Below are 20,894 nucleotides of genomic sequence, written 5' to 3'. Positions count from 1 at the left end.
CCATCTGTTGAAATCAGGTGAGGCAGTGATCCTTATCTCCAGAGGAGGATATCTTCTGTTAATGGGTCATTTGTTAAAACCAGGTGGGGCAGTGCTCTTTATCTTTTCCACAACCCATCCTTCCTCCAGAGAGTTATCTTCTATTAATGGGCCATTGAGTCTCACTCCATGACTGATAAAATTACATCATCCCATTGTGAGATACTCCACCCAGTGGGAGAAGCCAAGCATTTCCTACCTAGATAAAATCTGATATTTGGAACACCAAGGCAGCCTTTTTCCACTGAATTCCAGAGGAAAACCAGACTCTTCTACATCATCGCCAGACCTTTGGAGGAAAACTGCATCCTTCTACAGGACCACTGCTTCAACTGAACTACATCTGCCACTGCAGGAGGACTGCAGCCACCATCTAATTGGACTGTTACCACCACCCTGACTGACAAGATGTCAGGTTTTCTTCTGGCTCTGTCAGTGTTTTGGTTCTTTTTGTATTACTGTACTTTTATTTTAATTTTTCCTAGTAAAGAACTGTTATTCCTATTCTCAAATCTTTGCCTGAGAGCCCCTTAATTTCAAAACTGTAATAATTTGGGGGGAGGGGGTTTACATTTTCCATTTCAAGAGAGGCTCCTGCCTTTCTTAGTAGACATCTGTCCTTCAAACCAAGACAAGGACATGCATAGGAATGGTTACTGAGAAACTTGAACTAAAATTAGCATAAATACAGACACACACCATCTCACTGGTTAGTGAAGATTTATATAGCAATAATTCAAGCTGCTCTCCTGTTTCTTTTCTATTCAGAGTAGCCTAGAAGGTTGCTGGAAAGAAAATTAAGGATTAGACTTATGAAACAAGGCCATCCTGCAGCTGGCTTTTTCTCTTTCATTTTTGAGAACTATCTCTGCACCAGTTTATTTTGGAAAACTACAGAGTAAAAACATCCTGAAGATGATATATGACGTAAAGATCTAGGACATGAGGAACTGCTTTTTTCAGACCACATTTATCCATCTTTCTCTTCCGCTCCCCTCAAAATCCACCCTGGGACAGCCTTGTTAAGACAGAGTTTGTCTGACAGTTTTGCCATTGTTTGTGGTAGAGGTTATTTCCAAGCATTCGTGGACTTCTATCTTTGATCTGTTGGATCACAGTCCTGCTATCAATAATTCACAGCTGCCTGATCAGCATAACCTAGTGAGTTTTCAGAAGCCTTGCCACTATGAGCAAAAAATTGCAGTCTATGGTGCTTCAAAGTCCTTTTAAGATTAAAATTTAATGGTAAAATCAACAAGATCTAGATGAATATTGAGTTGTTTCTTGCTCATTTTGCTGCTTCTAACACTTTGTTGCAGCCTAAGCAGTGCATGAGGAAAACCAATAAAGAGCGAAATCAGAATTAAGCTCTTGTGCAATAACCATCATAAAGGAAGAGCCAGTTATGCTACTTATACTTCCTTAATCACCATACTTGTGATTTAAGGAGTTCATTACTAGTGCATACATGTTTTGTACACATGTTGGGACACAGATTTGGAAATCAGGGTAGAAGTTCCTATAATCTGATACCTTTCTGTAGAATATGGAGGCAGCAACAACTGCATAACAACAATAAAATAGCAGAAGGGAGTAGAAGCCAAAGGGACAATTGTCAAAGAAAGTTCAGACCAACATTTCTAACAGGACTGCCACTTCGAGCAGGCCTGAATTTCACCTTAAAAATTTAACTTGTGAAGAAACACCAGAACTTTGAGACATCTCAAGAACTCCATGTCCCTAATTCCGCTAAGGAAGGTAAGGCAAGATCCCAGGACAAACTGAGAAGCATTTATTCTTTCCAGCTGCTAGTAACAGGTAAATACTTATACTGATTAAATTGACAGGATGCTTTCCCTAGATTTCTTTCTTTCCATTTCTAGAGAAGGGAACTATGCCTATATACTGCATGAACCGGTATAACTGCATATCATACTATAAGAAATAGAACCTTATTTGATTAAAAAAAGTCTTCCCAACACAGGCAAACAAACTTCAGAAAACTAAACCAAATACTTCCTTGTTCCACCTACCGAATGGTGGGAGGTCTTTGACTGGCACTTTCTTGCGAGAGGGATAAAGAGACACGGCTGGGACCTGCAATGCTTGGTTTACTTTGTGCTGCTGCTGCTGCACTTTCTGCTGGATGCCTGCCCGGGGAGCCACTGGCGACGTTTCAGATTTCCCGGATCGCTTGTCTCCCGTGTTCTTCGGCACTTTGCAAGAAAGGGGACAAAACACTGAATGACTACCATCTAAGAACACGGTGTTTTAGTCTGAGCTGTGCAAAGCCCTCTGAATTAAAAAGTGCTCAAATACTCATACAATTAATGCAGCATGGTATCTTTAGATAGAAAAGAAGAAGAGGAATAGAGGGGGAGATGTAACTTCATTTAGAAGATGCACATTATCAATGAATGTTTTCTTTCTCAAAATAAATCCCTGATAAATGACCACTGTTGAAAAAACATGACTAGAAGTTATACTGGGCTATCATAAGGACCACAACTGATTCAGAACAGACATATAATGACTAGTTTTTGCTACCCTGCAGGAAGGGAAGAGCACAAGATACAACATTTCCTATAATCAAAACAAAATGGGTCCCCCTCTGCTGCTCCAGGTATCTCTGAAACATCTGGACATAAGAAAATCCCCTACTCCCTCAGAATAATCATATCACTATTCACACTATTAATCTCCATATGTCATACTCTTTGTACTCCCCCATACCCTTTGTACAGACAATTCTAAAAAGCCACTGTACACTTCATCATGACATCATCCTAAAGCCTTATCACCTGTATAAATACTATATCTCTATCCTGTTAATCCACAAGATTATTTCCTTAGGATTCATAGATGTTTAGTACTTGAAAATGACTATACAAATAATTTTCTACTTCATTGTCTAGTTACTGTACCCCATTGATTCATTGGACTAGAAACAGAGTTATATTGAACAGTTTTCTTGAAATCCACAACATATGACAATGCTCACATGTGTTTGTGGCTGGCTCACACTGCAGTGAGAGTATCTGGAGGCTCTCTTCATCCATTTCCAGATCCAAGTTTGAGAGATACTGCTTTACTTTCCGTGCCATCTGAGCATCTTCATAGAGCTTTTTAGCATTAAGAAAGGAGCTGCGACGGACCCGCTTTTTATGCCCCCCTGCTTGTGCAACATCCAGCACAGCTGCATTGGCACTGCCCTGGCTGAGAGACCTGGAGTGAAGGAGAGCAGGAGGGGGAAGAAAGAGAGCAAAGGCATGACTTAGTCCAACATGGTGTCAGCCAATAAACATGAAACATGCAAGAGATTGCATGAAGGTCAGTCTACGGTCAAAGCTTACATGCCTCATTCCAGTAAGTCAAACAGCTATAACAGATAGAAGGATGAGGGCCAGGAAATATTTTTTCTTGGTTACAAGCACTATTTTAATGGCACAGATATTTTAACCTATTTTGCTCCAGCTAGGCAATAACACTTCACATGTCTAGAAAAGCATTCAAGGTAGCTCTCTCACATAAGCCATCTACTGAGAGTACTGGAGCATTAGGAAAAGCTCATGCAGTAAGGCAGTGCTGACAGAAGACTATAGTTGAGGTGCAAATACATATAAAGGACACATTTTGAAAGCCCTCTGTGTTTCAAATCAGACTGTATACAGAATACACGTCTCAATTTTACAGAATAGAACTTCTTCATAACTTGCAAGACTGAAGAGAATTTTGTTAAGTAAAATGATCAGCTAGCTCATGATGAAACAAATGTCATGCACATTTCAATGTATGTATATCTACATGAACTACGCATTTGTCCTGAATTGTTAAGGTAAAAATGATTGCTAATTGTAATATGAAAGTAAGTTAGTCAAGCAGATACTGTAAGTTTTAACTTTTGATTGTGATAATTGTTTAATAGGTATAAGGAAATTAACAGCTATTTTCAGCTGTTGCAACCTTGTCATTTTGTAAATTCTCTTTGACCAAAAGTCTCTCCCTTCAGCAATTTAAACTGGAGGTGGGAAAGAACACTCCACTTATATCTATAACCACTTAAAAATAATTTACAACTTCAGTGTTTTAATCTCAAACCAAAAGCACTGCTACATTAAAATGTATTGTCAGTAAAAAAAGGGTTAACAAAAGAAAAAAAAAATATCAAAGCACCAGAAAATTAAAGATAGCAAGTGGGAAAAAATGCAAATGATAAAGGAAGAATGAATGTGTGTGTGTTGTCTCCAATCACTTACCCCAAACTCCTCCATTTCTTCTTCCTGCAAGTGAGAGCCAGGAAGAATAAAGCATGGGTTTAAGAAGAGACAGAGAAAGATCACAAGCTCAGAAAGAAAAAGACCAGACCTCAGGACAAGCAGTTCTGGAAGCCCACAAACATTATAAAGAGCCTTACTCAGGCATACAATCAGATATTACAAACCCTTCTAGCTCAAAGTAAGAAAAAAGAGTATGCAAAAAGCTTGTAAAATATGAAACCAAAGTGCATTCACTCCATGTTTTCTAACACAAGTAGCTGACACTACTTCAGATACATTACCACTTCTACTAAATCAAAATTATAAGGCTGACACCGGTCAATGTTTCAAACAGACTAATAGATATGTTCTTAAAACAGTTTCTCTTTCTCTCCCTCCCACTGATAGAACCTCATTTTTATGAAGTAAATGTCAACTACAGAATAGTAAGAAACACTTTAGAATGTATCAGTAGTCACAAAATGTAATGGTTTCTCCAGTTTTAGACCACCACATCATGCTGGTCAATTGCTAACACAAAAAATTCATACTGCACCAATAGAAGGGGCACATAAAAGTGCCTTTTGCTGCCACCTAGCTTCTCATAGCTGGGGAAAGCTCTTCCTGGTACAACACACTTACCTTGTTCTGAACATGAGAGCAGGATCCATGTTCACGGACGCCATGCGACCAACATGGCGTATCTCCTTCGCAATCATCCGCAGCTTCTCAAAATTCACCAGGCCCTCCACTTTAGAATCATTTCCTACAACCAACAACATCAGTGATTAGGCAGGAAAGCCACTTTTTCTTAGCTAGTAAAAGATGATATGCTTGTGCCTTTACCTTCATGAAGGAATGTAAGGTCTTTTTTGATGACAGGAAACAGGGGGATAATAGGGGGCTGTAGGTTTTGGCTGTTAAGGACATTACGATATTTTGCCATATTCCTAGATGGATCAAACAAGTCTTGCAGATCTTGAAACAGTTTTTCATATTTGCTTGGAAGCTTTTCCCAAGTAGTTCGGAGCCTTGCAACTGGTGCCAAATTCAGGCCACTTGAAACAAAAGAAGTGCGTAACAAATATTTAACAACTTCCTTTTGCCAGCATTTATCACAGAATACATGTATTACAAAAGATCGTTCTTATAAAAGCCATAAAAACTGAAGATATCTACATGATGCAACCATGAACAGAAAAAAGTTACACCTGGATGAATAATTAAACCTTACAGAGAGTATGTATTTGTCTTTTAGAACAGTGTCTGAGTTTGATGAGACTATCATAATCTAAGTACCTCACAATTACCACTTACTTCCAGATTAACAAACTGGCAGAAAAAAACATCTTCCACTGTCATGATGATGTTCAGGTGGTGACAGCACATCTTCTTCTGCAATAGTCCATTTGACTTTGTTCTTTCAGGATGAAATTTTGTAATACTCTCCATACCTGAGGTTATTCTCTAGCTGTAGTTGGTACAAACCCCCTTTGTCCCTTGTAGTGACATTGACTGTCTTGCTGTTAATTTCTACCTGGTGGCAAAGTCTGATACCTAGAATCTTTCCTTCAAGTTTTTCCTAGCAGACAGGCTGCTTTTATTTCTCATTGAGACTGGCTGAACAAAATCTTAGAATTTTGATGTCTCGGAGATGCTGACTGATAATCAGCATGGATCCTTGACTTGACTTTGGAACTTGCTCCGTTTGCTAAATAGTATTCAAACCTACTCATCTTCAGGAAAAGTGTCATATTCTGTCTATTGCCTGAATGTCAAGATAATGATGACAAGAGGTTGTGTCAAAGACAGTGATAACACTGTCAGTTTACTGAAACTTGAGTTTTTTCATGAGAGACAATATAGGGGAATTGTTTGATTTTGTTTGGGTTTTAAAAAATGTGTATAAACATAGACATTAGAGTTTTCTCTCTTCCTTCTCATTCCAAAACTAAGAAAGGTTTTCTGAGATTTTCAGTACATTTTAAAATTCTTATTAAAAGATCTTTATTTACTGACTGCTATGGTATCATAGTCTATTATTGATTATTATTAGAGTTCCATGCAAGAAACTGTTGATATGAAGAAAACCAAATGCAACATATCATGGCTGAATGAATTTAAGATACTGGGCAGTAAGAATAAAAATGAGCTGCCATGGGGAAATTAATCCAATAATTTGCAACAATTGTATGGTTTTCTTGTATATACCTATTTTTTCTTCTGGTCTTTTTCTTTAAATAAGTGTATTTGTTTTTCTAGTGCCATGTTAACATTGCCACACTATCTTGAGCAGTAACTACCTAACAATAGCATTCCAAATAATATTTCAGCAAACACTTCAAATTACAGAAAGTTTCAAATACAGAAAATGTCCTCCTTAGCAGATTGCCAAGTGTTGATATTAGCAGTATAAACTGGTTTACTCTGTTAAGTACATTTTTTGTAAACTAACATAAGCAAGACTTTGCTTTTAACTTAGAAGCAAAATTATTAGTGTGCAATACCTAATGATGGCAAACATCGAGTTGAAGTTCTTGCATTCTCTGCAGTGTAGCGCTATCTTAATGAAATGCTTAATGATCTTCATCCTTTTCAGCTGGTTGGTTTCTCTTAGAATCTCAGAAGCCACCCAGAACGTTTCTTGATTTATCACCTCTTCAAACCTTTTTAGATTAGTGCAACCTGTTTTTGATTTGAGTTTAAACAAGTCATCTATGTATTCCGTGGGCTCGATATTACGGAACAGCTCGAAGTTTCTCATGGAGAGTTGGGTAGCGACCTCAACAGTACTGAGCTGTAGTAGGGAAATTTGGCTTTCCCTTAGTAATTCTTGAGCATCTTCATCTGAACAAAGAGTTTCTGTTTCCATGTTGTTCTTCAGGTAATACCTGTAAAAATAAAATTTTAAAAAAGACACTAGATATTATAAACCTGATTAGTGCTGAGAGTTACAGCAATGAAATGAACTTCACCATGGCCTAGGCATTAATGAGAAGTTGCATAAGCAGCAATGTGTTGCAAGGAAACAGAACATTAAATAATTAAGCAACACTCCTTTAACAAGATTTTGACTTAATAAACTGGCATCATTAGCTGTAGCTCAGTCTCCATCTTACCTGCCACTCAGCTGTATCCTGTCAGCAAGCTTGGACAGCTGATCAGGAAGCCTCCTTTGTTTGATGACACCCTCAGGTGTGACAGAGACTTCGCATAGTGAATACGCATCCGGGGTTGCAGTCAGAGCAAATTCCCTGATGGCCTGGATGACCACTTCCTTTGCTGTTGTGTCCTTGCTGATCATTATGTAGCGACTTTGCTGGTCTGCCTTGAAAACACGCAGAACTTGGTCTGGTAAGTCTGGAAAAAAATTACAAGCAAGTTATGCAATATAGTAAGCAAAGAAAAATAAAAACTCAATGGTATAAGAACGAGCAAGTCACATTGAGTTTAATTATTAGTGTCATCAGTTTTTATTTCAGTAGAACTCCTGATGAGAAGCTAGGCTCTTATTGATAAAGAGTATCTTCTATTAACATCCTAGTTTAAAAAGCTAGTTCTATTAACATCCAGGAAAACAAGCTAGTTAGGCTATAAATGGAGCAAGCCACAAAAATATGTTAATATTTTCAAAGTTTGGACAGACAAACTAATAAGCATGAATGTACTGAAATCCAGACCCACTGATCAATTGAATTTTTGTAGTTATCATTGTATTATTGAAAAAAAAAAAGATAAATTAAATTATACAGGTATCCATCACTGGGTTTTTTAACCTCAGGTATTTTTAACTGACAAGTATTTCAATTAATTTAATTTCTTCGCTTTGTTAGAAATAAGCTTTTCTAGTTTTGTGAGGCATGACATCTACTCATTTTTCTTTAATCTATTTCTTCTTAAAAATAATTAATTTTTTAGATCAAAGAGGTCATACAACCAATAAAATAAAAAATAATAATAGAAAGCATTCTAAATGAAGGCTTTTGAAATGACTATCATGAAAAAATACTGACAAAACAACTGCCAAACAAAAACATTCACTTCGGTATAACTAGAGGTTTTCTGGCAAGACCTGAATGTGCATAACATGTATTCAAGTTATTATAGAAAGATCTATTCAGCAGCAGAAATCTTGTGATGAGCAGAACTTAACACCTCCCCACTGCTCTTGCACATTTCCAAAATAACAATTTGGAAAGCATTAAGATGAATCTCTCTGATAGGAGTTAATTCACATGCCACAAAGACTTTTTACACTGAAATATATTATTTTACAATTTTCATGCAACTAAGCCTGTAACTTTTAAGCTCACAGTAGTTTTTTGCACCTTGAGAAGCACTAATACCAGAACACACTAGAACTGACTGATTGCATCATCAGTTACATGTAAAGGATATCATTACAGGCCAGCTTTTAGCCTTTCTGAAGCATTTGAGTCAAGTGCCCAAATACTTCATAACAAGCAAGCCAATTTTGCCTTTTATCCCCAACTCTATCCTTTATCCCACCTTCTTTCAGTAGTTAGCTGAAGAGGAATACAAAGCAGAATATTTTCTGAAATAATTTCTACATTTTTTTAACATCTGGAAGAAAGGAGATGCCAAAGATACAGCCTTTTGGAGATGTTTTTAAAAATCAGATCCTTCTCTAGATCTTGCTGTTATAGAAATACTTGCCAAAGAAACACTGTGAAGTTGAGAAGCTACTGTAAACAATACCAAGGTGAGAAATTGTTTAATGCTCCCTAGAAATAAAGTGTTTCTTGCAACAGGAAAATAACCTTCTCTGCTGGGCCACTGAAGTCGATATGAAGAAATGCAGAGGACAGCAAACAGAGGAGTCCCATCTTTGCACTGAATTTTGCCACCCAGTTTCTCAGGCTGCCTACCTGTCAGAGCTGGGAGCAAAAGCTCTACACAGAATACACAGACGTCTGCCAGCAATTGAAATGATTACAGCTATAGCAGTGGTAGCAAGTAATTCAGCCCAATAATTTTTAAATAAAACACTTGAAGAAAATTGTAATCACCCCCCTTCACTGGTTTTCAAAAAAGGAAACTGGAGTGGCAGGCTGAAGAATGCAATGCTGTATGATAGGAATCTATTCCCTTAGAAAGATTGTGAGGGGAAAGAAAAAATACCAGTGACTGGCAGTTCATCATTACTCTATTATTGTGACTTCCAATCAAATAGCAAAGGCAGCACAAGGAAAGAGAAATCAAAGTGCTATTGAACATTTAAAAATAAACCTTTAAAAGTATATTTGAGACAGCCCAAGCCAATCAGAAGAGAAACTAAAATGACTCGTTGCAGATTTCAAGCTGTTCACACTTTCTCCTCAAAGACTACTCTTCTAAAAGGAACGAGTTGTTTTATTTTCTATCCTGAGGGATATTTCTCAAAGCCTCAAAGGACAGCTGCTCTACCAATTTCTCTTTCTCCTTCAGTGCATTCAATTTCTTGCAAGTTGACTTCATTTCTGTCTTTAATTTAGACCAAGGTACTAAAAGGAATTAAAACTGCCGGCTTTAATATTTTCGAGTCTTGGAATATATAGAGATATAATTCAACTCTTCTATATACAATGCATCCATCTGTAAAGCCCTTAAATTATTTGTTTTTCATTTCAAGCGCCCTTTTCCTTCATTTCCACACAGGAAAAGAATTTTGCCTGAGAATTACTTTAAAAATATTCCCTGTGTTCATTCAGGCAAATTTTAAGGAAAAAAAAAAAAAAAAAAAAAAAAAAGAAAAAAGAAAAAACCCAACTTTTTTTTTTAATAAGGAATAAATTTTCTACAGAGACATAGAAAAACTGTTAAAACACTGGAGCCATGGTATTACATCATATTGATCTTCTTTCCTCAATGCAAATTGCAAACAGTTGAACCTTATTCATTTATTAAGCTTCTCTGAACTCCATCTGTAATTGAAAGGTCTTTAGGCCTGCAATGGCTTTCCTTCTCATGGAAGTTTGTTCGAGTTCCATGAGACAGCAATGCCCACAACTCTGGAAGTTGGCCACTGGCTGCACTTGGCATTAAGGGCAGTCTAATTACCTAGAACTGTCTGGTCTAGGCAAGTGGCAAGCTAGAGAATGCCATTTATGGAAAAAGTCCTGGTGAAAAGCTAGGCTCTTACTGATAAAGAATAGCTTCAAGGTGTTGGACACTAGTCATTAGATAAAATGCAAAAAAATATCCACCTTCCAGGTTTCTCAGGATCCATCTTAGACACTGGAGCAAAAATTACAAACCACTCCCATGCAAACTCCTCTAGCCCTAAAACACCTAAGATTAAGTAAGTAATGCTCAATATCACAGTTTCAAGCACAATGATTGCACCAACTTGGCCAGTGTGTAGGCTGATATTTAAGCACCGGCCCTTTAGCTAATCCTTTAGGGAATGTTTGAAATCCCTCAGTCTTAAGAATTTTCAGTTCTACTTCTGAGTAATTCTATAAAGATTAGGCTAAAATAACCAAGTGTCTGTAGAGCTACCATCATCATATCCTGCTCCAGAAGCTGCATTTTAATAGCAAAGATTTGTATACTTAACTCAGGAAAGTTTTCCCACTAAGAACCTTCCTGCAGCCAGATAAGAGCCCAAATCCCAACCCTACCAGGAGTTCCTGCTTAACTGTTCTTATAAGATAAGGCTCTCAAGTTTCTCATGCTCTCCCCCTATTTCTCCCTCACTCACCCCTGTGCTTTGATCCTCTCTAAATGTGTTCATTTTTTATCTATTTCAGAAAGGGATTTTTATATTCAAAGAATTTGGCATACAGCTGTAGGGCAGGGTGACTAGCAAGAAACTTTGAAATTCTGTCCCTTAGAAATGTAGTACAAATTAAGTAAGTCTGTTCAGAAAGAGACTGAAATACACATCTTGTGTCCCACTCCAATGTCCTTTCCCTTTATTGTAAGCTAATGATCTATTATGCTATTTGAAAACATTTCAGTCTTGTTAACAATGATCCATGAAGGCAAATGATAAAATACCAAGCAAAACAGGTTTTTACTGACGAAGAATATTCAATCAGTAAAAAGCACTCTGTATACAGCATACATGAAAAACAGACATCTATTATATGTGGGTAAAGTATATTGTAGCAGACATAACAAATCCTAACACATGAATATTCTTATGACTAATTCTTGTGTTATAGCAAACAGTTAATAAAAACTCACATGCCTCTTAAAACTCCACAAATCCACACAAAAAAAACTTGATCTATGAAAGGAAATCAAAAGGTCAAGAACAATAAAAAAAGATTCCTTACCTGGAGTAGTACTGAAGTCTAAGATGCGGTGATGAGACTGCAGCAGGTCAGGATTACTGGATGACAGGGTTCCACTGACAGGTAAAGCAGGAGGAATGTGCTTTGTTTGCCTCAGTCCCACAATGCTGTCATCCTGAGACTGGCCAATTCCAATGTCACTGCATCCAGAAAGAAATAAAATCAGGACTGACAGACATTCAGAGCTTGGCTACACTAGAGGGGTTCAATAATGTCTCTATTGTTACATTTTCATACTTTCAATTGTTAATATAGCAATTGCTACTTAGAAGTCAAAGTTCTCTAGACAACAGGACTTGCTTTGTCAACAGTCCACTCAGAGTGACTAGTTTGCTTGCTCACACTGCCAGAAGAGCCTCACCACTAAGTCCAGAGGAGTTGCTAGGCTCCTTTTTTTTTTTTTAATTATTTTGGCCAAGATGTTCATTGAGAAGGTGGAACAACACCTCATCATTCTTGCACCATCCCATCACCCGAACTTTGAGTAATGCTGCTATCCCTTCAGTGCTGCTTTCAGGCCTGGACTTCAGAGATTTTTTTACCCTGTCACACACAGGATTTGCAACTATATTTGTGATGCACTGTAGCCATACTATATAAGATCTTTCAACAGATGGATAAGAGAGGATCATTTGGTTTTCCCACCCTGTATCACTTCTCTGAGTTTCTCTTCACTCAATGTGACTGAAGTGATACCAGGTAAGGCTAAGCTAAACAGCCACACTTGGGTGCTGTAAGTATCCTCTCCAAAGTACCTGACAGCTGTAAATAAAGTATTCTGTGATAAAGTTGAAGTGTTTTGTCCATTAAATTGTGTAAGGCAGGGTCCCACAGGAGGCCAGTAGTGCTAGATGGATCAGAGATGCATTATTATATGTATATATGTATACGTGTATACATGTGTGTGTGTATATATATACACACATATGTGTGTATTATTATATGCATTATTATATTATTGTTATTTATTATAATAACATAATATTACAATAGGCACTGATTTGCTTATTGCTTTTGAGTTCATAATAAAATGAAGCAGAACACCAGCAACAAGATGTAGAACTGGAGACAGTCATTGAACTTTTCTCTAAATATACAGATCAAAACTCTTAATAAAATACTCAGAGGATGCAAAATGCTGAATAGCAGTCATTATAGAAAGTGAAACGCATTAAAAATGCAGCAAGTATAAGCAAGGCCTTTCTAAAAGCCAAGCACATCTAAATCTGTACACAGTTAAGTAATGCATAAACCAGAATTTAGACTTCATTGCAAATGTTACAACTAAGTTAGCCTAGTAAACTAAATGATGCAACACAAATGACCACTTGTACTCTAATGTTGGGCATTTAAGCCTTTGTCTTAGTGCTCTATCCATCCTCAGAAAACCTAAACAGAAGTAATAAAAGGCTAGATAATTACCCTGGTAGCTGTTACAGCACCAATGCTTACCAATGAATAACTCTACACAGTACACTCTTGTACCACTTCTTTAAGTGCTATGAATTGAACATTACTCTGGAAAGCTAGAACAGTATCTGAGTATTAAAGACACATTTTAAATGATATGGACACAACTACTTTTGAGAAGTCAATGTATCTCTGTTGTGTTTGGGTTTTCTCATTGTTTTGCTTTTAAAAAACAAGGTAACTCTGTATTACCAAATACTTTTCCGAAGTGTAAACTTCAAGCCATGAGAGTGACAGAAATACTCAAGTCCACTGAAAAAAGTTATAGGATTCTCTCTTAATCAGAAATTAAGGTGAATCTGAACATTTTTATTTTTGTACTTCCATGTCAAGCACAACATACTGTGACAAGCAGTGATGACCTACTCAGCGCACGGCATCTTTATGCTAAGCCACAAACAAATAAAATCTTTGCTACAACCAAAAGAATTGCCAGCAATCAATATCATGTCTTGCAAGTAGGAGTCACTCCACATGGAAAAAAAAAAAAAAAAAAAAAAGAAAGTAAACAAAAACCCCTGCAGCCCTTGTACTTCAATATACCTTCTGGTGGTTCTAAACTAATATATAACAGATTCCATAAGTGTGCCAACAACAGGATTTTCTATAAAATCAAATCAATTGACGTGTGAATCTTTTATTAATAGTTTCACTTGCATTATGCATTCCTTTTGCAGTTTCCAGTTTTATATAATCTTATACCTATCCTGTGCGTCATGACTGAAGCAGCTTCAGTAAAGTGGATCAACTCTGAAAATGTTAGATTTAAAAGCAAAAACTCATCTAAGATTGTGCTTGAGTTTAAGTATTCATATAAGATATTGGAAATCATTTACCTTACACTCAGTCTATTCTTTTTTAAAAACTTAGAATTGGAGTGAGTTCTAACTTATGCAAACAAGTCACGAACCCTAGAAATATCAGATACAAAGAGCAACACTAAAAAAAATCCAGGTCCCACAAAAAACTATTGTTAGGTAAAATATTTTATTATGCCAATGAAAGGAGATTGTGGTTTTAAGGAAACAGCATTTCTATTGCTTTCTGTATGCATCTGCCATGTAGGGACATAGCACATTATCTAAGAAATAACTTTCCTGCTGAATGACAAACAGGGTAGAAGGGATAACGAAATGACAGAAGTATCTGAATGATTCTTCCCCCAGAAAGCAAAGTCCCATGCGTGCCACTGCAGGGCTGCAGAGAGGAGAGACAGGGGCTGCTGCTTTGTCTGGGATGCTACACTATGGACCAGGCAGAATTTCACTAAGAAGAGAGGTGGGGGATTGTGTTTAATCCTTTCTGGTTGCACCCAGAACTCTTCAAGAGATGTCTTACACACAGTGAAGAGAAGATTTCCCCATATATGCAGAGGAAATGGTGCTGTTTGCTCAGTTTGGGAAGTTATTTAACCTTACTGGACTAAACAGCAAGACTGAAGGAAGGCATTATCTCCTGCTCAAACTGATTAATATTTGATACTGACTTAATGTCTCATGAAGCAGACAAGCTCCCTCTAAGAGCGACCTAATTCTAGTTTAGAGATTGGTTTTGTCTGGGTACATCCTTGAGGCACTGGAGCCTTCTGCAGTCTTCACACTCAAAAAACAGTGGACAGCTTCACCTCTTAAGCCAGCTGAGTCTTTAAATGCCTACTTTAACTAAAGAGTAAATCAGCTTTTTCACCCCCCTTGATTTTCTTATATGCAAAAAAATGAGACTAGGTACAGTCCCTTAATATATGCAACACCAGTAATTAAAAGGAAGAATGACATTTATGCTTCTACATGATAAGGGAAAGAAAAGCACAAACACTAAAATCTATAGCTACAAATCTATATGCAGAAAGTGTGCAGACAAAAACAACCAAATGTCAACAGGCTTTAGAGACAAACTGCTATATATAACACACGAAGTAGAGCTAGCAAGGAGAAAATAAAATAGGTCAAGTTTTCCTGAATCTTACCCAAAGAGGTCCCTGCACAGAAAAAGTGTAAAAATGAAAGAAAATAAACATGAAAATTTTATGAAAATGCTATGAATCACAGTGACCAATGCAGAAAAACACACCTAACTATGCACAGTTATTAAAAAAAACAACATGCAAGACCAGTTAAATAAAGGAAAACATGCTAAAGACAAACAACATAAAAAGAGGATTTACAGATTCTCCTCTACTGAAAGGTACTGCCAACCAATTTAAGAAACATCTATTATTTGGATATAATAATTTATATTAATTTAATCCTTCTATTACTAATTCAATCATTCTATTACTAACATTCTATATATAATGTTTCAAAACAGTTTCCATTTAGTAGGCAATATCTAACATTAAAAAAAGCAAACTTTTTTTAAGTAATAGCAGGAAAAAAAGTCCTGCATTTTCAGCACAAGTGTCTTTTTTTTTATTTTTTTTATTTACCTGGAATAGTTTCTCCCTTAGTGGGACAAAGGAAAGAAGAATTCAAGAGAAAACACTGATCTCACAACTACTCTCCACAATTAATTTTCCCCCCATTGATACCATCTGCATTGCCAAGAACCAGGTTCCCATAATATCACATAAAATTCACTCTTCTATTGTTGCCAGCAATTCTCAGGACTTTATTTCTAAAATGTGTACATAGAATAAAAGCTATCAGATAGCATATTTAGCTTTCATTTAAAAAACACCAAACCCCACAATTCTATCAAAGAACCCAAGTTAAAATTTTAACCTCAATCTCCCTTACAGCAATACATAGAAATTCTTATGGACCACTGGACTGTGGATACATTGAAATCATAGCTCATACCAACCCTTTGCAAGTAACCTGCTTGCAGAATTATTCTGAAATAATTCCAGTTAACAGTCCTCTTAAAAGAAAACAGGAAATGACAAAGTATTTGTGTAATTACTTTATCTATAAGAAACAAAATACATCTAAATTGATGTCAGGAGCTGCACTGTAAGTCTATGCTTGTTCAATTTTCAGAACATTTTTTCTAGGATTTTTTTCATATGTAAGCAATATTTGTATTAATAAATAAACTATATACAAAAACTATAAGTTCATTAGAAATTATTATAATTTAATGTGGAGGAAATACTTAGGAGGAAATAAACTCACTTGTATGGTTTCTGAGGCAGAATACTGATCCGAGTCTTGTCAAGTATCTTCTTTAACTTATTTCTTCCTCCAACTGTGTTGGCTTTGCTTTTCTTATTTACTTTTTCTAATCCTATTACCTGCTCCACATCAACAGCAAGGTCAGGGATGGAATAACGACTTGCCTTTTTAATATCACCAATTTTAGGTAGGTGGGGAGCACCATTTCTCTTTTCCTCTGACAACCGTGTTAAGAGTTCTTTAAAAACTGCACAAGACAGGAAAAGGGAAGGAAGAAAAAGGACAAAAATGTAAAGAAAGCTCTGTGCACCAGACCAGTTTAATATAAATAATAAGAAAAAAAAAAATTGGATATTCTGTCAATTCCAGCATTAAATTAATTTAGGTATAAGACTTGAAAAACATTTTTGCTTTTAAAAATGACATTCATTTTCTGTAGTATGAATCAGAAAAATTGGCCCAGCCTAGAAGACAAATACACAGGTGCCCACATAGTTACATGGATGGTATCAACAGAAGGAATTTGACTTTTCAGCCTAAGGATAAAGGCTTCTGAAGAAGAGAAGCATGTATAAAAAGAGCACATTAGACAAAAGTGAGAAGAAAGGTTTAAACCTTCCTTTAAAGAGAGGCAGCAACGAAAACTTTCAGATGGACAAGAAGTTATTATCAACAGGATCAAAAAAATCAGAAGAGAAACAGCAACAAAGTCATACAGAAAATTAAGCAGGAGACTACTGAGACACCTTGGATGTTTGACAGTGCTGTTGTATCCCTCTGCCAGAAATACCAAACAAACATTCATTTTTGCTCAGTCCCCTAGCAAAGAGTCATCTCTGAGGCAGAAATATCTGACACATTTGTTAGTTCGTTCTACTGCAGCTTTGAGCCTGGAAAAAAAAGCTGATCTATTTAAATAAATCAAACAAACCTGAACTGGAGAGTAAGTCATGTATTCTGAGTGTTAAAGGAACTCTACATACAAAAATGGAAAAATCTTCTGATGAATTCATTTGTAATAATAAATGGAAAGTGATAATTAAAACTAAGGAACTGTAGAAAAATATAGGAACAAGGGCAATTAACTGCAGATGAGTATTAGGGGCTATGCTTTACTGTTACTTATTAATTTTGTCCTTAATATTCTCTAATATCTAAAGGTACAACAAATTACCAAGATACTTCAAAAGCTTGAAATAAGACACAAGTGGAGAAGAGTAATCCCAGCAATAACTGTTCTGTTGAATAGGACTTGGAGGCTGGAGAGAGAAATTAGGTACAGATAACAAGATGTTGTTGAAAAGAGGAAACTCTCCTTTTGGGATTTGTGGAGGAGGAGTTCTGCATGCAATACACAGAAAGTAACTGCTCTGGGACCATACTGTAATCTGATTTCAGTACTGGCAGTGGAGCCACTAGATAGGAAAAAAATTAGAAAAACACAACTTCTGAAGAATGGAAGAAATCAGTTTAATCTTTAACACAGAAAAGCAACACATGAGATTCAAACACCCAGTGTGAGAAGGATGGTTACAGAATTTATACATAGAGAAACAAGAACATCCAGCTAAATAACCATATGCAGATATATTAAGAACTGTCTTAATTATTAGAAACAACTGAAATATTAGAATCTTTACTGAAAAGCAAAATTAAAAAAAAAAATCATCCCCAGGAAACAGAACAATGACTTTTGGAGACAACCTAGGCAAACCAGATCTTCAGTTAGTGCAATGACATGCTGTGGTAATATTCTGCCCTACCTACTTGTGATGAAGAACCTGATCCTGAAAGAGAGACTCAAGGAACACATCACTAAATTGTGTAAGTAATCCAAGTATCCAGTGGTAAAAAAAATTAAACCAAAACCCCAATCTATTAATTACTTATGATGTTAACTGAGGTCCTGAGCTGCTTGAGGACTCTTCCATGTGTACTTCAGTACTTGTTAGAGAGAAATATGTAGAGAACAAATACAGAGGGTAGCAAGAATATTCTCACCTAGATGGTAGGAAAGGTTGTAAAAGCCTTGAGCTTGTTACACTCAGAGTGGGCTGAAAAACCATGAGTAAATTCAGCAGACAGAATAAGATCAGCTGAAATGCCTGAAGAGACATCTTTCTTGAGACAGAACCAAACATTATATACACAAGCACGTTTTTTAAGTTTGAGCTGCATGGTCACAATAGCTCCTCTTAATCCAGAAACATACACTTCTGAGAGAGAAGTCACTTCATGTAAATCCCTACTCATCAATTTTTCTTTGCAATTAGGATCCAAGGTATTTTAAGATCTTCATGTTTCCTTTTCCTATTCTCTCCAGTACAAAAGAGTTTCAAACAAAACTATTTTAAACTATTAAAAAAATAATTTAGGTCTCTATCAGAACTAGAACGAGCAATGCAGACAAACTTACCAAATAAATTGGTTTTCACAGTGATAGACAGATGAGTGTTATTTCTAAGGATTTCCATGGCTTTTGTCAGCTGAATGTTTTCAAAGTTTTGACCATTGACTTCCAATATCTACAATTAAAACAAGTTTGAAAAACGTTCATATAGTGAAGAAAAAGGAAACAGAAAAATTGGGGAGAGGTAATGGAGGGACACATATTACAATTACATACCTGGTCTCCACGTTTCAAGCCTGCTTCTGTAGCTTTGCTTCCAAAATCTACACTGTCAACAAAGATTCCAAATCCCTTTTCTGACCCTCCCAGCAAGATAAAAGGCAAAGGGGCTTCTCGAGATGGCTTTGTTAGGGTTATCAATCTTCGTTTAGCTTTAGCAGCACAAGCAATATTTAACAGCCTCAAATGTCCACCCATTTTCTACAAGAGAAAAGCATACTAAGTTATATACAATAGCCTGGCTACTCCCTGTTATCCCAAGTTGTCAGAAAATCCCTCGCTCTTACCTCTCTCTCCAAATTGTTCTCAAATTCTTCCAGAAATCGAGTCATAGCAGGATCTCCTTCAAAATCATTGAAGTGATTGTTCACCCACAACAATACTACCCGTGTAACCTGAAAATTCATCAATATTATAAATATTTTGCTGGAATACTCAGAACCACACTACTGCCAAGTCCTTTAAAAATACTGGTCATTAAAGGCCCTGTAAATTTCCACTGGAATCTTAAATAATACATCTGCATATATACATACATACAAATCAAAGTTCACTAATATGGAATTATTTATGAGGACAATATAAAAAAATTAAGTATTAAAATTGTTTTCACTTGTATAAGCAACTGTATGCTATATTTCATAATGAATACTATGAGTCAGAAAACACTGGCTGTATAAAATTTGATTAAGTAGGGAATAGTGCGCAAAGGTAGAACGCAACAAGGTAGATCCATTTCTGACTTATAACAATTTCCTGTTCATGTACATTTCCAAATCTCCTTAGTTCTCCAAGCACATGATCACAAAGCTTACAATACAGTTTAGTATTAGCTCTTGAATCTCCCAAGTCTTTAGATGTGCCACCATTAACTTTTTGGCATTTACCTCCGTAAAAGAGCTACTGTTTATTTAGAGAGGCAGAAAAAACAAGATATTGCAAGAAGCAGGAAAGAAGCTTTAGCAGCAAAATCAGCAACTCCTTTCCTTGGAGTCAATCTTTTCATTTATTTCTCTTTTTTCCCTCTACCAGTTACTCCCCCATGGAATTATGATGATCAAGCTGAGAAGAATCTTAGCTGGTATTTTACAGTTTCTTAGGAAAAAATCAAAAGGAATACTATTAATTAACACTAATGAAGGTAAAGCCACAAAATAAGAGCTGCATTTTTAAAAACTACATGCTTTTATTATAATGTTCTCTCTTCTAGTATGCGATTTGACCTGGAACATCAGCAGCACTTGTCCTGACCAAACAAAACTCTTTTAGTGTCTTGAATTAATATTGATTCGTGCTATTTTTAAGAAGTTGCTGAATCCAAAAGAGTTGTACCACTCAATGCAACCTCTAAAAATACAGCTGCATTTCTTCTTTTATGCTAGGAAAGTAAATCAGTAGAGATAAATCTCTAAACATTTCAAAACATAGAGCTTAAGAACAGTGTCTCATACAAATTTTAATCAGCTAACTCCTGTCCATTCATTGTCTTCCAAACCTCTGCAGGTTCTGTGCTAAAGGTCTGACACCAGGCATGCAAAACCAATCCCTGCCACCCTCAAAGTTTTCCTTTTACCTTAGAAAAGGAACTAATTCAGAAGAACTGCTCAAATTAATGACCACACAAATCAAGCACTTCAGAACTCCTCAAGTTCAGATTCCAGCTGAAGGCAACTACCCAGCTCTACGTGCTGCAGCTCCCAGCACAGGAAAACACTTGAGATATCTGCACCTCTGAAATTGAAGATTAACTTCACTCCTGTTAAACAGCTTTGATATTTTCATTACTGTGGATGACATTGGAAGAGCCAGACAATGTCTGGTTAAATTTAGTGTAATTTCAGATTATTAAAATTGTCTAGGAAGTTGCAAGCTCTACCACGCAATGTATTTTAAACTACCACAGTGACAGCTTCACTTTTAAAGCTGGGACTTACTCATCTATACCCAAAGAACACTGAGCTGGGAGTAGTTGAACACTGATTTCCAGAGGAATGCCTTTACTTGTATAACAAATCAGGAACAGCATTAAAAGAGGATTAAAGCTGTAAAATCAAGTAACCTGCTGCAGGGCAAAATCATCACTAAG

At 36.4% G+C, this 20,894-nt stretch overlaps 1 protein-coding gene across 8 annotated transcripts in view; it reads right to left on the bottom strand.

Moving 5' to 3' along the window:
- Nucleotides 1–20,894, bottom strand: part of RAPGEF2 (Rap guanine nucleotide exchange factor 2) — a 185,249-nt gene that overhangs the window by 10,974 nt on the left and 153,381 nt on the right. For 6 of the 8 annotated variants that reach the window (XM_056490300.1, XM_056490302.1, XM_056490307.1 and 3 more), the window contains 12 exons: nucleotides 19,096–19,203; nucleotides 18,806–19,009; nucleotides 18,596–18,704; nucleotides 16,180–16,426; nucleotides 11,579–11,736; nucleotides 7,415–7,655; nucleotides 6,803–7,186; nucleotides 5,142–5,353; nucleotides 4,938–5,061; nucleotides 4,296–4,319; nucleotides 3,041–3,264; nucleotides 2,073–2,255 (listed from right to left, as the gene is read on the bottom strand). In XM_056490300.1, the coding sequence (XP_056346275.1) occupies nucleotides 2,073–2,255; nucleotides 3,041–3,264; nucleotides 4,296–4,319; nucleotides 4,938–5,061; nucleotides 5,142–5,353; nucleotides 6,803–7,186; nucleotides 7,415–7,655; nucleotides 11,579–11,736; nucleotides 16,180–16,426; nucleotides 18,596–18,704; nucleotides 18,806–19,009; nucleotides 19,096–19,203 (2,218 nt within the window). The remainder of the gene's footprint in view (nucleotides 1–2,072; nucleotides 2,256–3,040; nucleotides 3,265–4,295; nucleotides 4,320–4,937; nucleotides 5,062–5,141; nucleotides 5,354–6,802; nucleotides 7,187–7,414; nucleotides 7,656–11,578; nucleotides 11,737–16,179; nucleotides 16,427–18,595; nucleotides 18,705–18,805; nucleotides 19,010–19,095; nucleotides 19,204–20,894) is intronic. The other 2 variants (XM_056490301.1, XM_056490305.1) reach the window with 1 other exon arrangement.

This window comes from Oenanthe melanoleuca, chromosome 4 (genome assembly GCF_029582105.1).
Source record: "Oenanthe melanoleuca isolate GR-GAL-2019-014 chromosome 4, OMel1.0, whole genome shotgun sequence".
Classification (NCBI taxonomy): Eukaryota; Metazoa; Chordata; class Aves; order Passeriformes; family Muscicapidae; genus Oenanthe; species Oenanthe melanoleuca.
This window is presented reverse-complemented; position numbering and strand designations above follow the sequence as displayed.